Source organism: Phaethon aethereus (assembly GCF_964289735.1).
Source record: "Phaethon aethereus genome assembly, chromosome: 1".
Taxonomy (NCBI): domain Eukaryota; kingdom Metazoa; phylum Chordata; class Aves; order Phaethontiformes; family Phaethontidae; genus Phaethon; species Phaethon aethereus.
Window position 1 is genome coordinate 204590512 of NC_138575.1, and position 26169 is coordinate 204616680.

General features: G+C 39.3%; 1 protein-coding gene across 1 annotated transcript in view; it reads right to left on the minus strand.

The window, feature by feature from the left end:
• Positions 1 to 22072, minus strand: part of CUL5 (cullin 5) — a gene marked incomplete at its 5' end in the record, with an annotated part of 33531 nt that extends 11459 nt beyond the window's left edge. The window contains 8 exons of the mRNA XM_082014105.1: positions 3099 to 3192; positions 4422 to 4502; positions 4579 to 4724; positions 5806 to 5947; positions 9047 to 9223; positions 10589 to 10688; positions 15023 to 15132; positions 22049 to 22072. Of these exons, the coding sequence (XP_081870231.1) occupies positions 3099 to 3192; positions 4422 to 4502; positions 4579 to 4724; positions 5806 to 5947; positions 9047 to 9223; positions 10589 to 10688; positions 15023 to 15132; positions 22049 to 22072 (874 nt within the window). The remainder of the gene's footprint in view (positions 1 to 3098; positions 3193 to 4421; positions 4503 to 4578; positions 4725 to 5805; positions 5948 to 9046; positions 9224 to 10588; positions 10689 to 15022; positions 15133 to 22048) is intronic.
• Positions 22073 to 26169: the final 4097 nt, after the last annotated feature.

Below are 26169 nucleotides of genomic sequence, written 5' to 3' on the forward strand. Positions count from 1 at the left end.
AAAAATGTTTTGAATACTGCTCTAATTCTGGTCCCACAAGGAGATTCTTCTGAAGGCATAAAGAGATATTTATTGCAACGTAATACTTGCTTATACATATATCACAAGCTTGAATAAAACCCCCTAAAGTCAATGGCAATTTGGATTAAGTCTAGGTTCTCAGTATAACTGCCTTAAAATCCCTAGCAAAAAATGTGTCTCTCTCAGTTGGAAGCCTACAGGAGTTTATAAAGGAAATTGTATGGATTCAAAATTTTTTTTTAAAATAAAGCCAAACAGAGCTGTCTCTGTGTTTCTTCCAATACTATCTACAAAGTTTTGTTTTAATTCAAAGCATGCCAGATTATAAAGTAACCAAAACTGACTAATGTAAACAGCATTTTTTCCTTTCTGTTCTCCCAAAGAGTTTATTTAGTTCTTCTGAAAGTTACCTTCAAAAAACGTTTTTGAACTGGTATCTCAACACTGCTGGATTAAGGCCACCAGATTGTTTCAGAGACAACAGAGATTTGAAATAAACACAGCAAAGGACTCTGCTTAATGAAGCAGAACAAATTGATCATGAACTCTGGTTCTTTTTTTGATAGAAAAAACATTGATAGATTTGCTTAGTTCCTCACATCTACTGTGAAAGGGGAAAAAAGCTGGAGGCCCTGTCTTTGTTTTCTCCTCTGCAATACTTTTATCAGACATCTGTAAGATCCGTCACTGAAGATGAAATATATGTTTCAACTTCTGTATCCCAACAACCATCGCAGAACCAAATAGAAAAGCAATGCACAGAGAAGCAAGAAATCCTTTTAGAACGTAACAATTCAAATTAAAGAATGGAAACTACCAACAACTTTCAATGCTACTAGAGACAAGTCAAAATGGGCTAGACAATGGGATTTCAGGAACAAAAAAAACCCAAAAAACAAAACAAAAAAAGTCAGAGGTATTCTCAGTGCAATTTAGACTTACTCTAAGTGATGGCAGCATGCACTTAGGGTAAGTCCAAAAAGCTCACTCAACTTTTACTGGATCTTTTCATCTGTACTTTAAAAAAAAAAAAAGGTGAGACAAAGAGATGGCAGAAAAAGGGAAACAAAAAAATATATAAAAGGGTTCTGCATCTGTTTCTGGGAACTTCTGGTGGCATGAATAATTCAAGAAAAAAATTCAGTGGTTTCTCCTAATAAATGGTGGCAAAGGAAGACTTCAGCTGCATCCCTAAAACCGTAGGAACCTGAAAAAAACCAAATTCTTCAAAGACAGATTTCAAAGTAACAAAACCAAAAGAAACATTTCACTGGAATTTCTATCAGAATACATTATGACACTGAAAGGTAAATAAAACCACATTGTAGTTGCTGGGGCACTTAAACTAGTTCTGTTTTCATTTTGTATTCACAAAAGCCAACTTTGCTTTTTATTTCTGTTATGAAGTACTTCAAGAATAAAATTTAGGCCTTCCATCCCCAATAATATAAGCAAACAAAAAGACACTAAAACAATTCTGGAGTGTTTGCAAGTTATGACATCTGTGATAGTTCTTAGTTGGAAAACGTGCCTGCCTTCTTTTGCATGGCATGTAAATATGCATTTAAGTTCTTAACGTAACAGAGTATTTTACAGTAGTGCCCAGCTCATAACCAAAAAATCCGGCCCCTTTTTGTCAGATGCTGTTTAATAAAGAAACCATCATGAAATCCTTTGGGGCAAATAACAGCAGAAAGACCTGTGCATAAATGAAGTACAGCAGAGGATACTATCAAGTGTATATATTACTATGTACAGCTATTTATATAGTCTTTAAATAATTTTTTAATCATCTGCACCTGCATCCTTCATTAAACATTTTAAACAGCACAGGCAGGTCTACGGGGAAAAAAAAATTGAAAGAGATGCTTGAGTTCTTATATACTAAACAGAAGTATTTTGCAATCAAGCGGTATCACGGGGCAGATATAGCCACAACGAAAGAGAGGACTGTGTGAATACTTCAACAAGTTTCTAAAGAAAGAAGCTTTGGATGCTATAGATGAACCCTTCTGAAGCTCTGCATTTAAATAAGCCTTCTGTATTCTCCCACAGGCTGTAACATATACTCATAAAAAGTTTGGTGGCTTTCTAGATTTAGCTCTGGACTACTGCCAGAAATCATGCTGCTAGATGAACAGATCAGTATGACATAGTTTTGAGGTCAAATATTTTCTGAAATGCTAGCTTTAGAAGTGAGTATTTTCTACACTGTTCTAAGTCATAAATCAGTTTTCACATTTGCATAGAAATGAAAATTTCATATAGACATTAGTAAATATTCCCTGGCTGCAGGACACTGAAACTTCAAAAAATTAACTTGTGATTTTAGCTTTTATTTTTTTTCAATTTTGCCACTTGAAGTATAACATTTTAATGACATACCTAATTTGGTTTATAATACAGGACCAATACAAGACTTTTGAATCACACTAACCTCTCAATTTATGGCAGCAGAGTTAAAAACAAAACTTTTGAAAACTTTAAAAAGGCATGCAGAGCTAACTTTCAATACTCACAGTGAGATACTGGCTATAAAACCTGCTGAAAAACTTGCAGAGATTTTATTCATTGACCAATTGGTCCTGCACCAACAATCAGAATGAGAAAAATTTCTCCCTGCTTTTCAGAAAAACAGCTTTGTAAAGAGATGCTTAACTTTTTTTCCAGGGGGAAGAGGGTACTGGGGGTGGAATGAAGGGGGGTGTTTGTATCTGAACTGTTCAAATAGAAAATAAGACACATGTAACGTTTACCAGAGTCGCTCAACATAAGGAAAATAGGTTGTAGAAAAATAAAGAGAACAGAGCACAAAATGTTCTTTTCTTTTATGTAAGATGAGAGCTATCCGGTTATTCAAATTAAGGTATTGTACATACAGATTTCAGAAGCGACATAAAAAAAAACAATCATGGTCATTTTTTTGTCAAATAAAATTGCCCACATGCAGCAATATTTTATGTATGAAACACTACCACCATCTATTAAAAACAGTAATTTGATATATCTACAAACAGATCTATTTTTATGCAGTTGATGCTGAGTTCATCCTGCACTGTTCTTGAAGCTTCACTTACTTTCTGTTTCATTTCGTTTGATCATGCCTTGGCATTCAGCTAAAATAGTCTCTTTAAAAGATGTCACCAGGGCATTGACGCAGCACTCCATTAGCTGAAATATATTAAACACAGAATTAGCTCATTTAGCCATCTGAACACCAAAGTTTCGTCTGTCTCAAGTTTGCTGTGACACAAAATCTAGCCTGTTCTCAACAACTATGCTCTATAAAATAATTAATTCATTCATTGATTCATAAAAGTATGTGTAGTTTGGTTAAAATCTATACAGGAAACCGTATTTCTTCAAAATGTGTAGGTTAGTAAATGTGGTAAACTCTCTTCCAAACCAGTAATAAGCTTAATATTTCTGTCGCCTCTTTACTCTCAAGGGAGCCATCACTTTTGGAACATCAACTACCCTACTTAGTTACCAAGTATACATCCAAGAGCTAAGAATAGTTCTCATTCCAGCATACCCTATTTGGACCAGGCTGGTTGGCTTAAACAAGACACTATGGCTAGATCTAGAACAGAAACTGCTTGTACATGACAGGACCATCTCTCTTTTATATGGGTCACAATTTATAGCTGTGCAAAATGAATGATTTACAACTTAACAAAAGACATAAAATACATTTTGATCCACTACAGAAAATTCAGATTTAAACGGTATTTTTTTTTTAATAACCTGTTTTCTGAACTAATTTCAACAGAGACAACTATGAACTATTCATTGCAGTTAAATCTTTCTCCAGAACCTGAACTGTGTAAACTATTGCTCAAGGGGGCAGGGGGTGGGGTGGAGGGAGACAGGTAGGGAAAAAAGAAAAAACATCTTTTACATCACATGGCCATATTTCAGCCTAAGAGAAAATCTAGAACAGTTTTAATGAAATTTCTATTGCTCCCTTTAATTGCAATGAACAATAACTATTTCAGATATTCTAAATGAGCACTGAGAAACCCTCTACCTACTAGATTGGCCAGCTTACTTTCCAACATCATTCTCATCCACTGTTAAGCATAGAAAAAAAAAAAACAAACCCACACCTGACTCAAAATGAAAGAATAAAAATCAACTTGAATAAAAGCCTGCCCTTCAATCTGAACTTTGATCTACATTTACTATTAAAACATCTGTAGAAATTATAAATTGCCAGATTGGAAAGGAATACGTATTTTTGCAAGAAAAAAATATAATGAATGATTAAACAACATAAAATCAGCAGTTTCGTATGAATCTATTGCTACCAAATAATACTGTAACACACACAAAAATAGAAACTGCAATGTAATAATATAAATACAAAATATATCAAATTTTCTAAACATTATACTTACTGCTTCTACAGAGTTACATTCACGCCTTGTTTCTAAATACCGTAGTGCTCTTTTCTCTTCTTCTTTTAGTTTAGCATCTGCCTGTGCAAAAGTAGAACAGCAATCATTTTAAGTACTAACACTTTCAGAAAAAAGTAACAACAGAGTATTTACTTACATATTTCATATAATTCTGTACACCATTTTGTTGTAAATAAGAAGGAGCCTGTGTTCTATAAAATCTCTCTGTTGAATCCAAATATGCCTTTTCAAAGTTATCCCGATATATCTGAAGTTTATCTTCAGGATTAGAACAAAGGTTAACTGCAAAGAGAAAGTCCAAACTTACTCTCAAGTCTTGGAAACTTAAGTGGCTAATAATACGCAGATCTCTCTCATAAAGTGAGTCTTGTATTAAAAGATTGCATTGAACAATTTGAAGTATCCTATAAATTCACTCTGATCCCTAAAGGTAACCAAAATTTTCCAGTCTTTGCTCCAAAAACATTTAAATTAACTATAGGGAACTGGAAGGAACTGCATACCTATCTCCAGCATTTTAGACATTCAAACATGGTAAACAGAAATACACATACAATTGCAAAATTGGAAAGAAGAGAAAAGAAAAAAAAAACCTCACAAACAAAAAGCTCAGCATAATGCCTAATAAATTGAAAACTTGTCCACCTGACTGAGAAAACAGCTTTTCATAGACACTGTTCTTAGAACCCCAATGTCTTCATTTTAGACACTTTTTTTGCATTTTTTTTTTCTGTTTTACAAGAATGGAGACAGTGAGCTTACTGCAACTCAGCAGTGCTTTGCACTATTTGGAAAAAAGTTTCCATCTTCCACTGTTACAGTGAAATACATAAATAAATTCCTTAAATGGAATACACTTTAAAAAAATTTAGAATTGGACATCTATAAAGCCATCTGAGAGAATATTATCCCAAATAATTCAACAGGCTGCAGAGCTTTGAAGAAAAGGCAGGCAATGGTGAAATGTCATAGCAGCTTCAGATACACAGATCTGTTTTGCAAAGAAAAAGACTGGGAGTCTTACATGCAGCCTGTTTACCATTTCTTCTTCAAACTATTCAAAGAATCAGAAATGGTACAGAAAGAAGCACAGACATAAGGTTGTATCTGCAACCCTAAAAGGTCAAAAAGTAGTTTGCTCTTTGAAAACGCTGATTTTGCAGTAACTAATACATAGCTAAATCACTTAGAAGTTAAAGATTTTAAACAGAATTTAATTGGTATCACATATCAACAACAACAAAAAAACCAGTACAAAATGCTGAGATAATCACTGCAACCCTACCACCACGATTGTCAACTTTGTATAACGGAAATCCATTTACTAAAGTGAGGAGGCAACGGAAGTCTGTGCAAGACATACCATATGATTCTCGAACTCCAATAACAAGCTGAGAGTCGAAAGCTTCTCCTAGTCTTTCAGCATGAACTAGCTTCATTGCACTGTCCTGAAGTCTATTTTTTATGTTTGAAAATATGGATTCATTCCACGTATCTAGCATGAGCTGTGTATCAGGAAGAAAAAAAAATCCTGTCAGACAGATACACTCAGACCTAAGTTTGTGCAAAAGAAAAGATATCAGAAACAGAAATCAAACAATTTACAATGTAATTTTCAGGTTATATACAGCCATTCAACTACCTTAGAACTTCATCTTGCGCTGAACTTGCTATAGAAGTAATATTCAGCTTACATTCTAAGCTTACTTTATGGAACTGGACAGCTAGGGGAAGCAGTATTTGATTCATATATTAATTCCATAATTCTGTATTATTACTACAGTTCTCAGTAATCAGCCAAATAACTTTTCCAGCAATGCAATGTGTCAGGAGTTGCAATTTCAGGTGGTACTCTTGAGCCAAACATCCAAATATAGTTCACTACTTGGCAAGCTCAGTCTTGAACAAACCCAAAAACTCAATTAACACCACAATTATGTAGAGAAAAAACCTGATGGTTTTGGATTTATCCAATACACTTAACATGCAAGTAATGCACATATAATTTATAAAGGAGTCCAAACCTCATCTAAGCACTGAAAAGTTTTAAAATTTAAAGAAAAACCTATGGAGGCTCCTAACAAAATCCTCATCACTCAAAAGGTCCCTTCATAATTGTGTGATTTTTATTAGGGGGTTTTTTGTGATTGCTACTGACACTCCTGCAAATGTATTGCATTACACCTGATCACCAGTCCCAACGTGCTGCAGCTGAGCTACACGAAAAGCTCACTGGTAGGCCAGGCCATACTTATGCCCACCTAAGCTCCATCACCTGTTCAGTAGTAAATACTCAAAGCACACTACATGTTTGTTAAAAATGTTAAATTTGCTTTAGAATTCAAGTTACTGTGGTCATTTTTTTTTTTTGCCTTTTGACACTGGATCTGGCTCTTTCTATATGACACTGAATACCTAATTTCATTATGCCAAAGCTTAAAAGATAACTTTTATTTTTTTCTGTACAACTCATGCCATTTCATTGCTTTAGAAGAAATCTCAAACTCACGGTATCTTCAAATTTGACAGTAACTGCTATGATTGTAATTTAAAGATGACAATTGTCAGTCTACACTGCCAGTGGAAAGCAGGCTGGAATCATAAAATTTACCGATTCAAACTCTACCTCATGATTGTGAATAAGCTTACTAAAAGTGAGCTCAGGATGACTTGACACAGTTGTATGGCAAAGTTAATAGTAAAGATTAGATGGTCTTATTCTATTCTTGCTTTGTAAGTTTTAGATTTTAATACAGCAAGCACCTAAAAAAAAGTCAGATATCCTTTCCAGACAGTTAAGTTTACCATCCTTTATTCTTAATTTCTCCATAACTGTGTCTCAATTACAGCTAAATTTTCATTTTTGACACTGAAGTCATATGTGTTGGAAGGGAACTATTGTTCAAAACATTGCAACATTCTTAGAAGCAAAGCTTTATTTGACTACACTTCCTCAATTACTTTTTTCATTATTTTAACATTACTGATATGCACATTATGGTTGCACTGTACAATCATAGAATTGGTTTACAAGCGCTGAAACGAGTGAAAAAAAAGGAGAAGAAAACAGTGAGATAAGGCAAGCAACCTGGCAGGCACATTAACAGCTTTGTCATGGTCAAACTCCTTTCAGACATTGTGGATAAGATATCCTTATTGTGGATAAGGAAGTTTTATGGAGATATTTGAAGGAAAACACACATATCATTTTGGGTGACTATATGAAGAACTTCTCGAGCATGGGAAAAGTTCTCACAAGGCACTTTTTAGAGAACGACAGAAAATTATGCCAGAAACAGGAAGTAACCTTCAGCAGCAACTATGAAATAAGATAGGTTGCGGACTCTGGACTTTGATGTTCCAATCATGAGATGGTCCTAACTGGACTGCATATGAGAGAGAAGACAGACCTCCATCAGTTTCAGTCCTGAACAAAATCTGAATTGTTAGACACCAGTTCTTTCTCCCAGTTTCTCCTCACTACTTTCTCCACTCCACCTTGTTTTCAATTTAATTTCTTAGTTCTCCTGCCTTCTGCATACAGCAGAGTTAAGAGTTCAAGTTTGCCCGATCTTGGAGAGCCTAGTAAGATCACATGCTTTCTCCAACAAACAATGAAAACAAAAAAAGTAGCTTGAGGTGGTGCTTCCTTTCTTTCCTCCTGTTCTCTCTTCCTTTTCTTCAAGAGGTATAGAGGATCAGACCTCAAAATAGGAGGGTGAGGAAAAAAAAAACCAACACCTTGCCCAAAGTAATGCATTCGAACTATTTCATTCTTCCCATCCTGGAGATAGGAGGACAGTTAAAACCATCTTCAGTAACAAACGCTAAAGAAATTTCATTTCCCTACAGATATTTTCTGCAATGAAAAGGGATAATGAATGACGTTAAACTAAAGGACTTAACACTTTACAACTGATATGCTCAGTTTTTCTTGTAATAAAAAACTAAAGCAATTTCAAGGACCATTATTCATGGGACTCAGAACACTGAGCACTCCATACTCAAAACCCTAGATTTCCTTTAGGTGTTTGACATGAAATAGTAAAAAAGATCATATTCACAAGATTCTACATGTCCAATGTTTTCATTGATATGACTGACAGTTTGGAGGAAAACTGGAAAATTAGGAGATCAATAGCCATATTTATCTTGAGATGATAGTACTTAATTGGTCGTTTATAAAATGCAGAGATGTGCCCCAGTTAGTATCTTGGGCTAGGGAAATAAACTAGGAGTAGAAAAACTACTCACTTAAGTACACCTTCTACTCACAAGTGCAGAAACAGTAGGTGAATTTACAACTGCCTCCGACCCCAGCATTCGTCATAATTAAAGACACAAAACCACCCCAAAAACCCAAACCAACCCAAAGCCCAACAAAGAAGTGTTTTCATCACCTGAACAAAACTTCTAATAGCCAACTGGAGAAACAGAGTGAAATTATTGTGGAGAGAAAAAAAAGTTGCAGGGTTGTTCTGACTCTCACACTGAAGGAAAGTGATGCATCTTATTACATGATCGGTGCAATTTCACCTTCAGCTTCTGTACTATTACTGTAGGCAGAACAGCGTGCAACGAAACTCGTAATACCTATCACTTACCTTTCGAACAATACTGTCTTCTACATTAGACTTCTTGTTGCTGCCCTGCTTGCCCATTAAAGTAATCTCTAATTGACAAAATGGCTTGGGCAAAATATCACACTGTGTGAAGAACTTGCGCCACTCCACTATATACGCTTTTAGTAAAGCTGTATCATCTTGATGACTCAGGACTCTCTGGAGGGGGAGGGCAGAGAAGAAGAGGTAATTCATAAACAATTTTCTGCACAAAATATGGATTGCCTTTGCTTATACTAAAAATAACCCAAATAATTCAAACATACAGATATATCAGAATACGAAAGTCTACATATTTAAGTGCCATTTCATTTAGGGCAGTAGTTATCAACCCATAGCATATGGACCATTTCTAAAGCGAAAAGAAAGGTAACAGCAAACAAGTAGTCAGTAAGTTTACGTTTTCCAAATAATTTTTTTTTTTCTTTCTTTTAAGCCACCTGCAAGTCAAAAAGATCAAAAGCATGTACTGGTAGAACCATATCTAAAAAAAATAATAAACAAACCCATACAGACTATGTTATATTCTACACAGTGAGAAGTTTAATTCAATGGCAGAACTAACGTTCATTAGACCCAGACAGCTAGTTAACATGTATATTTTATCAATGCCTGGCAACTACAACTACATCATACAATGGCTATCATAGTGCCTGAAAAGATGCCCTTCAAACAACAGCCAATGCAGACCATATCAAAGGCCCCAGTTCAGTACAGCATTTATGCATGTAAGTGAGCAAGCTGATGGAAGTTAATCAACACTGATATGCCTAGTTATATGAAAGCCTATAAAAGAAACTATTTTTCTTTAAGCAAAGTCTGAGTCATATAAATCTCTTCAATAAAGAAAGATTTTATAGACTTTCATATTCTCCTTTCCAAACCTTTGTCATGGGATTTTTAATTTTTTTTTTAATCTCACAGCAACCTCCTCCTTTAAATCCCTTATTACAGAAAACATATTTTGCTATACATTTTACAAACACAAAAATTTCCTTTGAATCTACTGATGATTTCAATCATTTTGGGGAAATCCCATAAAACAGGACAGCTAAGCTTGCTGAGTCGATAGCACAGATATTTGTAGTACACCATACATATGGCTTATTTTAAAGCCATCCATAAACACCTCAGCATAGCACTGAAGCTAGACAATTTTTTTTTTTTCCAAACAGTAATTGGTAATTTCTTATAGAAAATTTTGCCTCAAGACGTTTTCAAGTGGAAAAAGATTCCATAAGTACTGTTGGATAAAGAAAAATAATGCTGTGTTTTGGGTTTTTTTTTACTGTAACACAAAAATCATTGCCCACCCCAGTTTCAGGACTGTGGGAAAACAATGAGGCAAGTCAAACGCTCAAGGCTAAGTTCTCTTTTTGTCAATAGAGGTTCGCAGGGTAATTATCATCTCCAGAACATCACAGAATTTCAAACAAAAAACCAATGCATTTAGATTCAATGAAAGAACTATTTTGTTATTCTTCTAACGATATGAATAGAAGTTATGAAACGTTAAGAACTTACTGCTTGTGCCTGTTTAATAAAATCAAGGATGTCTTCCTTCAGAGCCTGATGGATTTTTGCTGGACCTTTATCATCCCACAAGCAAACTGCATGTACATCTCTAGAAAAACATTAATTCATCAACTTCTTAGTAACAGCTACTCAAATTTTAATGCTGTAATCTATGAAGCTTAAACAGTCGTAATTTAAGTATGTCTAAGAAATCAATACACTTTTTATCTATCATTGTCAAACAATTCACAGTTAGATCACAGTGACACATGCAGCAAAACATGTTTGGAGAAGAGACTGAGCTGGCAGATCTTCAAGGACACTTTCCGTAAGAGCACAAGAGCTCTCTATCTCCAGATGTAAGAAATCAGGAAAGGAAGGCAAGAGGCCAGCATGGCTGAGTTGAGAGCTCCCAGGCAAACTAAAGAGTAAGAAGGAAAGGCACAGGCAGTGGAAGCAGGGACAGGTATCCTGGGAAGAGTTCTGTAGGGATGGGATCAGGAAGGCCAAGGCATGGCTGGAGCTGGACTTGGCAAGGGATGCAGAGAATAATTAGAAGGGCTTCTGCAGGTATGTCATCCAGAAAAGGAAGATCAAAAAGTGTACCCCCCACAGTGAGCAAGGCTGGCTAATCAGTAACAACAAAAGAGAAGGCCGAGGTACTCAGCAACTTCTCTGCCTCAGTCTTCACTAGCGGTCTCTCTTCCCACACCTCTCGAGTGGATGAACTGCAAGAGGACTGGAGGAGCAAAGTTCCTCCCACTGTAAGAAGAGATCAGGTTCAAGACCACGTGAGGAACCTAAACATGCACAAGTCTATGGGACCTGATGAGATGCATCCCAGAGTCCTGAGGGATGGCCTGATGCAGTTGCCAAGCCACTCTTCATGAGATTTGAAAAGTCCTGACAGTCAGGCTAAGGGCCTGGAGACTGCAAAAAGTGAAACATCGCACCCATTTTAAAAAAGGGTTGAAAGGAGGATCCTGGGAACTACCGACCTGTCAGCCTCACTGCTATGCCTGGGAAGATCATGGAGCAGATCCTCCTAGAAGCTATGCTAAGGCACATGCAGGACAGGGAGGTGATTCGAGACAGCCAGCATGGCTTCACCAAGGGCAAGTCCTGCCTGACCAACCTAGTGGCCTTCTATGATGGAGTGCCTACAACAGTGGACAAGGGAAGAGAAAAGGATGTCATCTATCTGGACTTGTGTAAGGCCTTCGACACGGTCCCCCACAACATCCTTCTCTCTAAACTGGAGATAGGCATTTCATGGGTGGACTGTTGGGTGGATGAGGAATTGGTTGGATGGTCGCATCCACAGGGTAGTGGTCAACGGCTCAATGACCAGATGGAGATCGGCGATGAGCAGTGTCCCTCAGTGGTCCATACAGGGACCAGTACTGTTCAATATCTTCATACGTGACATAGACAGTGGGATCAAGGGCACCAAGTCTGCAGAAAACACCAAGCTGAATGGTGCAGTTGACATGCCTAAGGGATGGGATGCCATCCAGAGGGACCTGGACAAGCTCGAGGAATGGGTGTGTGTGAACTTCATGAGGTTCTACAAGGCCAAGGGCAGGGTCCTGCACCTGGGTCGGGGCAACCCCCAGTATCAATATAGGTAGGGGGATGAAGGCATCCAGAGCAGCCCTGCTGAGAAGGACTTGGGTGTACTGGTGCATAAAAAGATGGATGTGAGCTGGCAATGTGTGCTCACAGTCCAGCAAGCCAACTGTATCCTGGGCTGCATCCAAAGCAGCGTGGCCAGCAGGTCGAGGGAGGTGACTGTGCCCCTCTACTCCACTCTGGGGAGACCCCACCTGCAGTGCTGCATTCAGCTCTGGAGCCCTCAGCACAGGAAAGACATGGACCTGTTGGAGCGGGTCCAGAGGAGGGCCACAAAAATGCTCAGAGGGATGGAACACCTCTCCTCTGAGGACAGGCTGAGAGCGCTGGGATTGTTGAGCCCGGAGAAGGCTCCGGGGAGACCTTATTGCAGCCTTCCAGTACTTAAAGGGGCCTTGTAAGTATGATGGGGACAGACTTTATAGCAGGGCCTGTTGCAACAGGACAAGGAGCAATGGTTTTAAACTAAACAAGGGCAGATTTAAACTAGACATAATGAAGAAATTTTTCACAATGAGGGTGGTGAAACACTGGCATGGGCTGCCCAGAGAGGTGGTAGATGCCCCATCCCTGGAAACATTCAAGGTCAGGCTGGACGTGGCTCTGAGCAACCTACTCTAGTTGAAGATGTCCCTGCTCACTGCAGGAGGGTTGGACTAGATGACGTTTAAAGGTCCCTTCCAACCCAAGATTCTATGATTCTCTTAGAAACTCTTGGAAGCAAGTAACAGCAACCTAGCTAGGAAAAGGCTATGGTCAAGAAGGAAATGTAGAAGCTAATTCTGTTTTCAGTATCTATTCAAGAATCCTTATTGCATTAAGGACAATTTTTAAAGCTTTTTTTTGTCAAAGACAGAAATCGCTTGCCAGTAGAAACATTACTACTCAACCCATATTATTTTAAAATACCCTCATTAACATGCAGCCTTCACTCTCAGTTGCAGAACCCAAGTGCTACAACATCCTTGTACTACAAAGAAAACAGACCTTCCTTGTGAGAAATTTGAACTCAGGGGCATCAAGTAATCTAAAAGATATTTTAATTAGTTTAATAAGATCACTTAAACGTTTCATGACAGTGGCAGCATTCTGAAGTGAAACCCTACTGCAGAAAAGCTACTGAACAGCATCGCAAAGCAAAATTCTATTTGAGTTTTAATCAACGTTCAAATAAATTCCTGTTTTTCCTAGCTGACAGCCCAGCTAGTGTGACTGAATTTTTATTTTCTTTCCATACTAGAGACTAAATAAAGCAAGTTAAGCTCCTAACCATACATCGTATATAATGTGGCCTAGCAAGCCTTTTTTTGACTCATTACCTTCCCCTGGTTCTTCTTCCTCCTTTCTAAAATAAGGCCACATCTTTACAGGAAAGTAGCTATATAATCTAAAGGTATGACTTTGTTGCTATTAAATCAATACAGTTATTTCAATCCAAAAGCATCTTTTTTAGTTGAACTGAAAAGACTAAACTTACAAGGTAAAAAGTTCTTTTGACACAGATCAAATGTGCTGGCCCAGGATTTACAGAGGTCTACCTAACTTGTGAGACTTATGCAACTTTCACATGCAGAAAAGGTGTTACTGCATCTAAAATGCCACCGTTTCCCGACAGCAGTGAAAAAAAGCAATACTGGATAACTGGGCAGGTAGAAGATACCTACAGATTTTGAAATTATATTAAAGAGCTTAACAAAGAGAAGATCCTTTCCCTCAATATCCTTAACTTAGCCATAAAGTTACTCAAGTTCTATTCAATAATTCAGCTACAAGAAAAATAATAAACGGAAAATGTCAATACCAGTACAGAATTACTGAACTAGTTATTAAAAATGAAAGCAATGACTCAGAACTGAATTTGTACCCTAACTATACCCCATTTCTGGCAACTACTATAGCTGTGACCTCATAAGATATTAAAACTCATTACATGATAAACTACCTTTCCTTATGGTTGGCAGAAAAGTGTGACAGGTGCAGTAAGATGGGTGTAAAAAGAATCACTGCATCATCCTCATCAAAAAGAGCAATAAAGATATACACTGCAACAAGACTGCGTTTAAATAAAAAACTTTTGTGACAGATTTTAAAAAACAGCAAGAGAGACTGCAGATTTAAGCTACAACTGTATTTGAGGGAAAATAACTATGTTGAGACAAAGATTATTTTAGATATACTTTCGATATTATGTTGGCAAAGGTCACACAATGTATTTTAAGAAAAAAATCATCACCTAACATGAAGCAACTTCTGTTTTTTTGGAAGGAGGAAAATGGCAGGGTTTTTAGAAAGTACAATAATGCAAACACTGTCTGAAAAATAGTATATATATATTATTCTTAGGGTATAAAAATATTCAAATTATACCAGTTAGACTGCATTACCCCATTACTTCAGTAGCATTCTTAAGTTATTTTAGAAGAAAGCCATTCAAATCAGAACAACGTAGCATTCAGCAAACTGCTTTTAAATGAACTTACTGCCAAAGCAAGTAAACAAGATTTTCTTTCTCAAGTTCCTAAGAAAAGCTTTGTGGGCAGGTACAAAACTTGTTTCCTATGATCAGGTGAAATCAAAAGCTCTGCTGTTCTTTCTCCATCCTATCTGCAAAGACCTGAATCTCAGCAAAACTCTACTTTTGCATATTTACAGTGATGAAGGCACACTTACCACTTAATAAAACTTAAACTACTACTGTTGTTCTGTGTGTTCCCACACAGTCCATATCATACATGACTTCTGTATTGGAAGTAGAACCATAACTGTATTCCCATTATGTAGAAGGATGTAAGGTACCAAAAAACTACTTACGAAAAGAGATCAAACCATTGCTGTTTTGTGACAGACTCCTGACGAAGAAGTTTCAGAACAATAGGGCGCATGAAATCCCATTTGTCTTCAAACTGAAGTGAACCTTTATTCTAAAAGGAACAAAAAAATTACTGTTAATAAAACAGTTTCTTATTTAAAGTTATCTTTAAGGATTGCAGTTTCTGTGGTTAATGTAAAAATATCTTCTTCTCAGAGGTGTCTCTCATAGGCTAGAATTTGAGATACACCACCACAGCTGAACAACACTTTTCACAGTATTATTTTAAAAAGTGACCAAGCCATTATTTGTTTCTTAGAGAAGCAGATTGACAACTTCTTTTATTCACTGTGTTAGCTACAATGCAACAAGTTCTAGCAAGTGTTCCTCACTTGTTAATGGAGTTGTACATGGACAACATGAAGGATACTCGATCAGCTTCATTGCCCCAGACAAGATACATGCAACGAAAGTCATGAGGCAGAGTTGCAAACCCATCTGGAATAAATTACCATTACCAAAATGGCAGCCAGGAATCACAAGTAAAACCTGTGGATGCTGCCATGTACCCTTTTTTCTCCACTGTGCATTTGGCATCAGCAGCAAATAGGGAGGAAGGAAGCAGAATAACGTAGGAGCTGTTGTATCACACTCTCTTCCTGTGGGTTAACTGGCCATAGGCAGTTTGACAGCCAAGACTACAGTTGGTGCAGATAAAAATTACTTACACCATGCTGAAAAACCTAATCCAAGGTGATTTTTTTCAAATTTATGATACAAATTAAGAGAAAAGCTGAAGAAACTACGTGCTCCCATATCATTCTGATTATTCTGAAAAATCTCACTGTAGTATACAGGCTGACTTCCATTATTTAAAAAAAAAAAAAACAACAAACCTTAAAGAGAAAAACAATAGTGCTATTGCATATGCTGTAATCCTATTTGGTTAGAGCTCCACCTTTTAAAGAAAAATCTGTAACTAAAAGAAATGTTGTTTTGAGCGTTCTGTGGCAAAATACTACTGGCTGAATTAGCTGCAGCATTATCTTCCAATGCACTGCTAACTTTTAAACTGACCATTTTCTCATCTATTAATAATACATTTGACACAATTCACTTCAAATACAGCAAATAATACAGTCTAACTACTTGAAATTCTGACAAGTGCACTGTTCTGCCACTAACATCTCTCCAGATAAAGAAGCACAAGCAGCACACCATGTTCTCTCAGCCGTCTCCTTCTGATTAATTTCTACATGGAAATTTGCAACTAAATCTGTTATTTAATATTCAGAATAAGAACGGTTTGGAAACTGTATCCCCTGCTGCTCTTAAGTGCAAAGATGTCTCATCTTCAAGTTATAAAGACGCAACAGGCATCACAGTAACTATTTTTACAGCAACAGCACCTGGAGTCCTCACAGTATTATCAAACCATGGTGGTAGGTACCAAATGTGAGTCCCACAGAAGCAGCCCCTGTTCAATAAAGTTTAGCATTCTTTCAATGTTAAAAAAAATAGAAATTCCTTTCCAATTCAGAGAGAAAGTTTTGCCTGTTCTCTTCCACTGTAAAAAAAAAAAAAAAAAAAAAAAATTTGAATGCATCACCTTTGAAAACCATCAACTACATGCTTCCCCTACATACAGCTAGCTTTACAATTATTCCCTAAACTTTGATGAGTTGCTCTAATCTTTCCTATTCCTGTGAAAATGACTACTTTCTATCTCCAGATACTTCTGCTCCCAGTCCCTCTTTGCAGGATAATGAACTTGAAAGACCAGCTGCTGAACAGTTCGAAGTTCCAGAAAAGGCATTACAAAATAAGTAAAAGTTTTCCTCTGGAGTGAAACTTCAGAGTAGAACCCATAAGTTTTCTGGAAGAGGTAAAAAGCCTGTTCTGTAATTCTGGAGAAGTGCAATTCAGCCCTTTGCTGAAAACAGCTGAAGATAAAAACTAAGTGCTCTATCTTTGTGAATAAGACTAGTTTCACTGTAGAACACGGTGGTGGAGGAACTGCAAACACCAGAGTTTATATGATTTAGATTGTGATTACCTAGTTCATGCTAAGCAGAACACAGAAAACTCCATTTCAGTTGTAAAAACTGCATGTCCACTTGTAACGAACATGTACCTACTAAAAAAGAATTCCACAAATAAAGCTTGGCAGAAAATGCCATTAGGGAAGTTTAGAACTTTGTCTGCTATACACAGAAGTAAAACTTTTTTTTTTTTTTTTCCAGTTCCTCCTTTATTCCTAAACTAAGCAGAAAAGGAAATAAAATCAATGGATTAAAAATCCCACTCAACTGAACTATTCTTTAATTTCAATAAACAATTCGACATCTTATAGATAGATTTGGGCTTCCATTACCATTAATCTTAAACTCTTGTACTGAAATTACAAGAAGGCACATAACACCACCTACTTGTGTGTCATTCACATTCATTAATTCTATTCCTATTAGTGCACAAGAAAACCAAATTTTATAATAGAAGAGGAGGTCAAACAGTGGTCATTCTTAGTTGTTACCAAAGTCACACATCCAGCAGTGACCCAGACAACACAAGGAACCCATTTCCAACTTTGTTGAGCCACCCACAAACCTATGCAATTTCTGAGCAGTATTTCCTGGGTAACTTTTCTTTCTCAGCTTGTTGCTTCAAACCACTGTTCCCAAGGGAAGGTAAGCAGGAAGGCAAGTCAGGCCTTTGACAAAATAAAATTTCTCCTCTTACCAAATCTTCTCTGAAAACATGGATTACAATTGATAGCCATACCCTGGCTAAGTAACCATTCCAGGCGTTTAAAATTTAAGGCTTTGAAATATAACTCTACTTCTGAAGTATTTTATGTTTCAAAAGTCACTTCAGTAAATTTATTCACAGAGATTTAAAGTTCCATTTTAACACTAAACTTTACTTGAAATATACACTACTTCACACACTATATTGAAATATATATTATAACCTTACTCTTCAAACTCACTTTTTCCTGTTCTTCACTTCTGTGCATAAGCACCTAAACATACTATTTTAGGATAGCAGGTAAAAAACCTCCCAGATGATGTTGGTGGATATTACATAGAATTAGTACAATGGTGCAAGTGGAATTGTTCCACTAACCAGTTTTCCTGATTTGGATATTATCACATAACACAAAGTTCCTCTCCTTAACTGTAAGCAAGTTTAAGAGTAGCGCAGCAGAAGCAGGCACATGGTATGGTATAACAAGGCAAGGCAATATAACAAGACCTCCACGCTACTGTCTCTGTGAACCTTGAAACATCTATTTGGACATTCAGCTCTCTCTACTGAGTACTCTCTGTATTTCAGGCCACATGCAAATTCAGCCCTGATCTCCGTCACATGCTCTAGCCAGTATTGTAAAAAAGCAACATCCTCTACATCTTACTGTACATGTCATCTACATATGAGTAACATCTTCACCTTTACTACTTCACTGTTTTCAGACACTATAGATACTAAGGCTAGTTCACAGAGGGATGAAATAGGAAATATGAAGTTCTAGACTGAAATAAGCACCATGTTTTACGGTGAAACTAGTCTTATTCACAAAGATAGAGCATTCAGTTTCTATCTTCAGCTGTTTTCAGCAAAGGGCTGAATTGCACTTCTCCAAAATTGCAGAACAAGCTTTTTACCTCTTCCAGAAAACTTATGGGTTCTACTCTGGAATTTCACTCCAAAAAAACCTTTGAGGAAGTTGGTTTTACTAATTTTTGAATTGCAGATTAAAATTCATTGTCTGATTAATCTCTGCTAACAAAGACCAATCTACTGCTCTAAAAAATCAGTGCAACAATTGTAGAGAAGTTACTACACAAAGCAGAAAAGTTAGCCACAGGGAAAGCTTTGCTATGTAACTAATTGGTGTGCAACATTCCTGATACTCTTAATATTTCCAATATTCCTAATTGGAAATAACCAGGAAGAAACAGACGAACCTAAAATACAGATGTGGAAATATGTACTTTAATTCGAAGAATTCAAAAACTTCAGGTATGTTTCCAGTTGTCAGCAACAGAGGTGTGAGATCAAAAAAACCAGCCAAAACCATGCAAAGGTAAATAATGGTTCTCATTTCACTTAAGTCTATGGAAAATCTGCTGCTTGCTTTGCCTCTTCCCTCCTAACATCAGGCTCAAGCTGCAGTTCATCTTGCAAGGACAGACTCTTGCATTTGCTGGCAGCTCCAGTAAAGCTCTACGTAAGTGTCAAGATCTGCTAGCATGAACACAGCAACAGGTCGTCTTTGTGCTGCAATAAACCGAGGGGCTTTCTGTTCCAGAAACTGCAGAAAAACTCATGTATCTTCATGTTGTGTGAGTGAATTGGTTTAGACTACCTTGTCACTGCAAAGGGAACAGGTTACAAGTCCAACACACCCCCTGAAACAACGCACCCCACTTTAGAACTGCCAGAGTCACACATATGTTGAGAGAAAACACTCCAGGGGACTCACTCACTAATGGCTCAGTCACCTACAGGAAAGCCACGGCCTCAAAGTGGGAGAGCAGTTCTGCTACAGGTAGGGCACGCACAGGCTTACCGTGTAATGGCTAGCTCTTATGAAGTACTTCAATATTTTCATCACGTTACAATTTATTGTATCTCACCAGGATTCAACATAGGATCGGAAACTAGGATCGGTCATTCTAATTTTGCGGGCTAATTTAAAGGCTCTCTGAGAATATGCTTCTCAGAAAAAAAAAAAAATTACAACTAGGAAAATTACACACTAGTGGAGTTTAAACAAGGCCCTTGAAAATTATGTCAACCTATCGTATTTGGATTCAGCTAGTATCTGTTACTAGAATAAGAAAAGAATACTTCACTTTATTTTCTCAGTATGTAGAAAGTTGAACGAGGATGGGGAAAACCAGAGAAAACTCTTAGTTCCTCTTTCTCCTAGCAAAAACAAGATCTGTCTAAACCCAACTTAGCTTTGATTATGCAGGCTTTGGAAAAGATATGGAAAACATACAGATTTTAACACCTCTCCTTTCTTACCCAGGGATTTTTACTGTGCCGAGACATTGCTTTTTTCTCCCCTAAACATTAAAGCAGAAGTAAATTTCACTGCCTCAAATGGCACGAGACACTGCCAATCAATATTAACCTGGAATCAACAGTTTGCTTCTCTGAGAGCACTCTGATGAACAGAACTGGGGAATGAAATACCTTATCTAGTTCTCATTCTTGCATTGGTTTATTGCATCATTATAAACAAAGTCAAATCACTGGATAATCTTTCCTTTTGTAATGCAGGACTCATTTTATTGTCTTTAGAAAACTCACTAATTAGTAAGTTATAGTGCTTAAAAACACTCCAAATCACCAGAAAGGCCTATTTTAGAATAGGTATCTCTGTAGCATTTTTCCTAAAACACACCGTGTATATATATCCTGTTGTCAACATGAAGCATTAATGATTCAAAGGCCAGTTGCAAAAACATGACTAGCCAACACAAAGGCTCGGCAAGAGTCATCTTGCAGAATCAAGGCCTTTGACTCTATTTTCACTTACCGTACAACTATTATTCTTTCAAAACAGCTGAAGTGGAATGCTGACAAATCTCATAGGCGCATGTTTCTTCTACTTACTATGGGCTATACAACCATGTGTCTCATCAAATCACACATCAGTCTTTCCAGAGATCCTTAAACATACAGCAAAGAGATGGACTACAACATTAACAAGTAGATAAACTGTCTGAGCCCTGCTCTAAAACCATGTTCTTCCACACTTCTTCTTATGAGACATTATTTTTTTCACAGATGTTCTCAGATTCTGCATTTTTAGATTTTTAAGTCTTATCTGCTTAAAAATCTAACCACACACTCAGGCATAAAAAATATAGAGAAATGAATTAAAATTCATTTCAATTACATTGGCATTTCAATAATTTTTTTTGTTATCTTTTTAAATACTAAAACCCTTTTTTGGATACCAAGAACAAACAAGGCTATCGATTATTTCCCTTTTCTTCACACTGAGTGTCTCAGAGTAATACAACCAGCAGTTTCAGGCCAAATCTATACATCCAAAATAGGTCAGATGGCTAAAACATAAGCAGCACTTCTTCAGAAGCACATTTAACTACAATACATGGTGCTGAACACATGTCTACTTCTGTATTTACATATATTTTAAATTGCTTACTGATAAAATTAAGCAGACAGCCTTCCCAAGGCCTTTCACCCTAACTACACTGATGTTGTAGAAACACTTACTGGAGGCATTAGTAACAGTTGTTTAAAGTAGGCCCATCTTCCATGTGCTGGCATGGCCTCAAAGGCCACATACAGTCTTCTCCACACACATGCCGCAAATATCAGGACAGACAGTCCTGAGCTCAAATACTGGACTGTCATACTGAAAACTTCTGTTCGAATCTGCAGCAGCTTGGGGTGACTGACAGCTGTCATCAAATGCCGGGAAGGTGCTTGAAAACATCCAACTACAAAACCAAAGCTGCTTAAAAAGCAAAGCTGCGAAAGACCTCCACGAGTTCTTCTTTGCAGAAAAACCATAGTTAACAAAAAAGCTAGAATATGGTGGCAACCCAAGTCGTGACACCTGCCCACGGCGAAGGCATTTTTCAACTCTTTGTTCAACTTAAAACTCGTTTTCCGTACACCTAGGTCTTCTTAAATAAACAAAGGGACGACACCGGGCCCTGACCAACAGCACGACGCAACGCTGTTTGCCAACGACGGGCGTTCGGGACGGGAGAGCCGGGGGAGGGGGGTGCTGGCAGCCCAGAGGACACCCAACGCGGGCGCGGCGCCAAGGCCGTTCACCTGAGGGAGGGCCGCCCGGCCCCCGCGCCTGGGGAACGGCGACTTCGAGGAGCGGCGCCCGCGGCCTGCCCTGCCGGCCGCCCGACCCGGCCCGGCCGCCCCAGCCACCCGCAGGGCCCAGCCGGCGGCGGGGCAGCCCGGGCCGCCCTGCCCCCGCCACCTCTCTCCTCACGCAAGGCCCGGCCAGGCCCCGCTCTCACCTTTAAGAGATTAGACGTCGCCATGATCCCCCCCGCGGGACCTCCCCGGCCGGCGGCAGCGGCGGCTCCTCTCCCCGAGCTCGTCTCGGCTCCCCCCGGCCGCTGCCGCTTTACATGGCCCCGGGCCGCCCGCCCGCCCAGCCGGACCCGCGGCGGCGGCAGTAGCAGCGGCCGCAGCGCTGGGCTCCCCTGCCCGGGGGCGAGGCCGGCGCCAGGCTCGGGGCGCTCCGCAGCGCGACCGGCTGGGTCCTCCGCACGCAGCCGCCCCTCAGAGCCTCATGGCGGCGTCCGCCCAGGAGGCGCTCGGCAGCAGCCCCGGCTCCATGGAAGGGGCCGGCCCACATGATGCGGCGGTGAGAAGCCGGCCCCGCCACCAAGCGCGGGCGCTCGAGGCTGCGGGCTCCGCCTGCAGCGCCCCCTGGCGACCCGCCGCCGCCGCTGCGCCGCGCGGGGAGCCCCCGCCGCCCCGCCCCGCGCTGCCGCGGGCTGCCGAGCTCTGCCCCGCCGCCGCTCGCCGCGGGGAGGCCTTCGCCTGCACGGCCCCGCGGGGACGGACCCGGGCAGGAAGCCCCCTCGGCAGGGACGGCCGCTGGGCAGTTCCCGGGAAGCCAGCGGGCGGCGGTGGTGCGCGGCGGCTCTCCCTCGCGGCCCCGCTGCCCTCCCCGCCTCAGAGCCACCCCCCGCCCAAACCCCTCCCTCTCCTTGCCGATCCCCCACACCTTCGCCCTGGCAAACCCCGCCGTGAGGCTGAGCCACGTAAACGACGGAGCAAATTCAAGACGGCTGAACACCGGGGTTGATACGCATAGAAATAAATCCGTTTCTTACTCGGCGGAGGTTGGCGAGCGCCGGCCCTCAGCCCGGCCCGTCGGCCCGGCTGCGGGAGCGCTCACGGCAGAAAGCGCCGCTCCGCTACCGGCACAAACGCGTATTTCGCCAAGCCAGGCCGCTTCCCTGAGCTCCGATCTCGCTGCCGAACTCTTTTTCACTTCACGAGTTTTCTATTTAGTAAGAAAAGTTTATGCTTAGGTACCTTTTAGGAGGGATTTGGAAACTTTCAGGTTTTATTTGCAGAAAGTAGAATTCTACTTTCCTATTGAAACGCTTAGCCTTCATCTAAAATGTATCTTGAAAATTTCAGAGAGCCTTTCTTACAGGTTGGGAAATGGGCGAGCTGATGCGGTCCGTTCAGCCTGGCCTGCTGCACGTCGCCTGCGTGGACGGCCACGCTGCCAGCGCTGGGGATGACAGTGCTGCCTCTGCCGGGGCCTACGGCACGGGACGTTGTTTGGAGATAAATTTCTGTTATAGAGCATTGTGACCTTGAAGTGTTAGAAAAGCTGTAATAAAATAGTCAACAAATCTGCACACTATTGGAAGTTTTGATAATGCTGACTAAATATGGCCTGCAGCCTTATTAATGGAATAAATTAAGATAGCCATGTTAAGGCCTTCTCTTAAGTGAGAATTGAGAAGGAGGTGCTGTATAATGTCCTGGTTTAACAACGTTTCCAGCTTCTGAATGCTTCACTTAGTCTTTAATTCTTTTCTTTGCTATTACTATATATTGTGTATACTATAAATATTAAAGTATGCAGTATTCATTGCACATACAGTTATCATAAGCACATACATGTGCACATGAAGCACATAACATGCATGCAGTTATCTCATTGTATAGAATCATAGAATCATAGAATAGTTTGGATTGGAAGGGACCTTTAAAGCTCATCTAGTCTAACACCCCTGCAATGAGGAGGGACATCTTCAACCAGAGCAGGTTGCTCAGGTTGTATGTATAGTATATAATTATGCAATATAGATCCAATTGTGTCACACACTGTCCATTGCATATATTACATTCTACAACAGCGCTGAAATTATGAGGCCTCCAGCAGGGTTAGAAAAATGTGTGCATTGTATACTTGTGCATCAGCCACTCCACAGTCTGCGTATTAGGTTACAGGTATGTAAGTACCAGAGAAGCTGAGATACAGGCAAATATTCTGTAGACTATGATACGGAGTCAGTCATTTCTGGGAGCCACTACTCAAACTGATTTATCCTCTTTTCCCCAAACCCTGTTAAAATGTGATTATTTCCAATTACTTGAGATTTTTTGTTCTTTTCAATTTCCATTGCATCTATTAATTTTTTTAATACATGCTTGCTATTAATGACACAATTCAGTGATGTTTTTAAACTGCTTTTGAGAAATAATGTAGACATAATTCAGCCAGAAAATAAACTAACTATAAAGAACTTCATCTCAGTTCCCTTTGATGCAAAGCTTAGAGTACAAACTCACAATGCAAATCAGTAAGGTCTTATAATTGCAAATTTTGCTTAGCCAGCATTTTAAGCTAAATGAAGTTGGGCTGTGTTTTGAAATGATGGATTTCTCTATATTTGCACTTTTCATGCAAACCTACCAAATGTTGCCACAAAAATGTAAGAGTACGCAGGGCGCAGCAGTATCCGAGTTCCTTTCATGGTCTTGTCTGTTCTAAGCATCCTTAGGGACCCAACAGCCATTGCTGTAACATTTATGGGGTTGGCCCGAAAGGCTCAGCAATGAAAGTACTGAGCCTAAGAGTTCTTGCATCCTGCCCAAATATGCTCTTGTGCAGTAGTTATGAGTGGTTATGAGTGCTAGGCAAGGAATAAAGAGAACTTGAACAACTGAGAAGCAGTGAGACAAGGAAACAGTGGTACTTTTTACTGATATTAAAAATAATATGCATCTCATTTTGCATGGCTTACATAATGACCGTAATTTTTTAATGATCTGTGCATTAATTTTCTGAGAAGTAAAGACATCTATGAGCCTCCAGGTTTTGTGGTATTTTAGTACCGCTTCAGGGTGCTTTGAAAGTACACCATGTTACATAATCTGGTTTTACTTGCTTTAATTCTACTGCAAATGGAATACTACTAAATTATGATGGTAATGAAGATATTAATTATTGATTAGTATATGGTGCTACATTGGCTTACAGTTTTACATCCTTTGCCTGGATTATAAAAGACAGCATGAATGAGACTTAATCGCAGAGCTGTCCTTGGGTTCAAAGTGATTTGCAAGCAACAGCTTATTAAGATTTAGATGGTCAGTGAAATTATCCTAGATGTCCCAGCATGAATTGATTCCAGGCACCAGTCTGTTGGCTTTGAATGAGTTGCAGCAGAGAGAAATATGCGCTGCTATGTTCTCTTTTAGTGCCTGAAACACATGGTACAAATAAGACGTACATAGTTTCTTCTAGTCTTCACTTAGTCCATGATGGAAAAAAGCATTTGATGGTTCATTAGTCAGTTTTAGACTCCTCTACAGTCAAACTAAATATATTCAGTAGGGATACTAAAACTTATGTTTTTTCCTTCAGTGGGAAAGCCTCGTTTATCACTGCTGTGGACAGTCATGATGACCCTGTGCACAGTGCCATGAGAGTCTCTGAAGACAATCCTTTTAAAAGGGCAAGAACACATGGACACGTATCTGTAGCTGAAAAAAGAAGCACTGTCAGTGACCAAACTTTTGACATGAAACAACTTCTTCTATGTTTGTTTCTATTCCAAAAAGAAATCAAGCACTTTTATTTCCGTGTTTACTATCTGGACTTTACATCACCCTTTCAGTTAATAACAATAGTATTCTGGAGAAACTGCCGGTGTGTGACAGGAAAGGTTACTGTTGCTTTCACTTAAAGTTGTTTAAGATTTTGGTATCTTAGCATCACCAGAACCACCTATCCTGTGCATCTCGGGATGACCTGTTTGTTCTTACGCCAACATCCTTTAGCTTAAACACGTTCTCTCTCCCTGGTGTTTATTCTTCTCTGAAGTATTTTTAGATAACAGTGCTATTCCCTCGCAGTTTCCTTGCTGGAAAACTTTGCACTTTTTGCCCTAAGTTACGCTGAGGATGACATGGGATGGTGCAGAGCAACTGTTTGCAGGCAGAACCTTTTTTGATGAAGCCGAATTCTTCCTGGGACATGGAAAAGTGCGTGGCATGCATTAGGCAAAATGTGGCCATTGTTCCATGCCCAGGCAGAGTTGCAGAAAACCGCTGTGGGGAATTACATCTGATCTAATTTTTCCTCTCCTGGCCTTTTTCG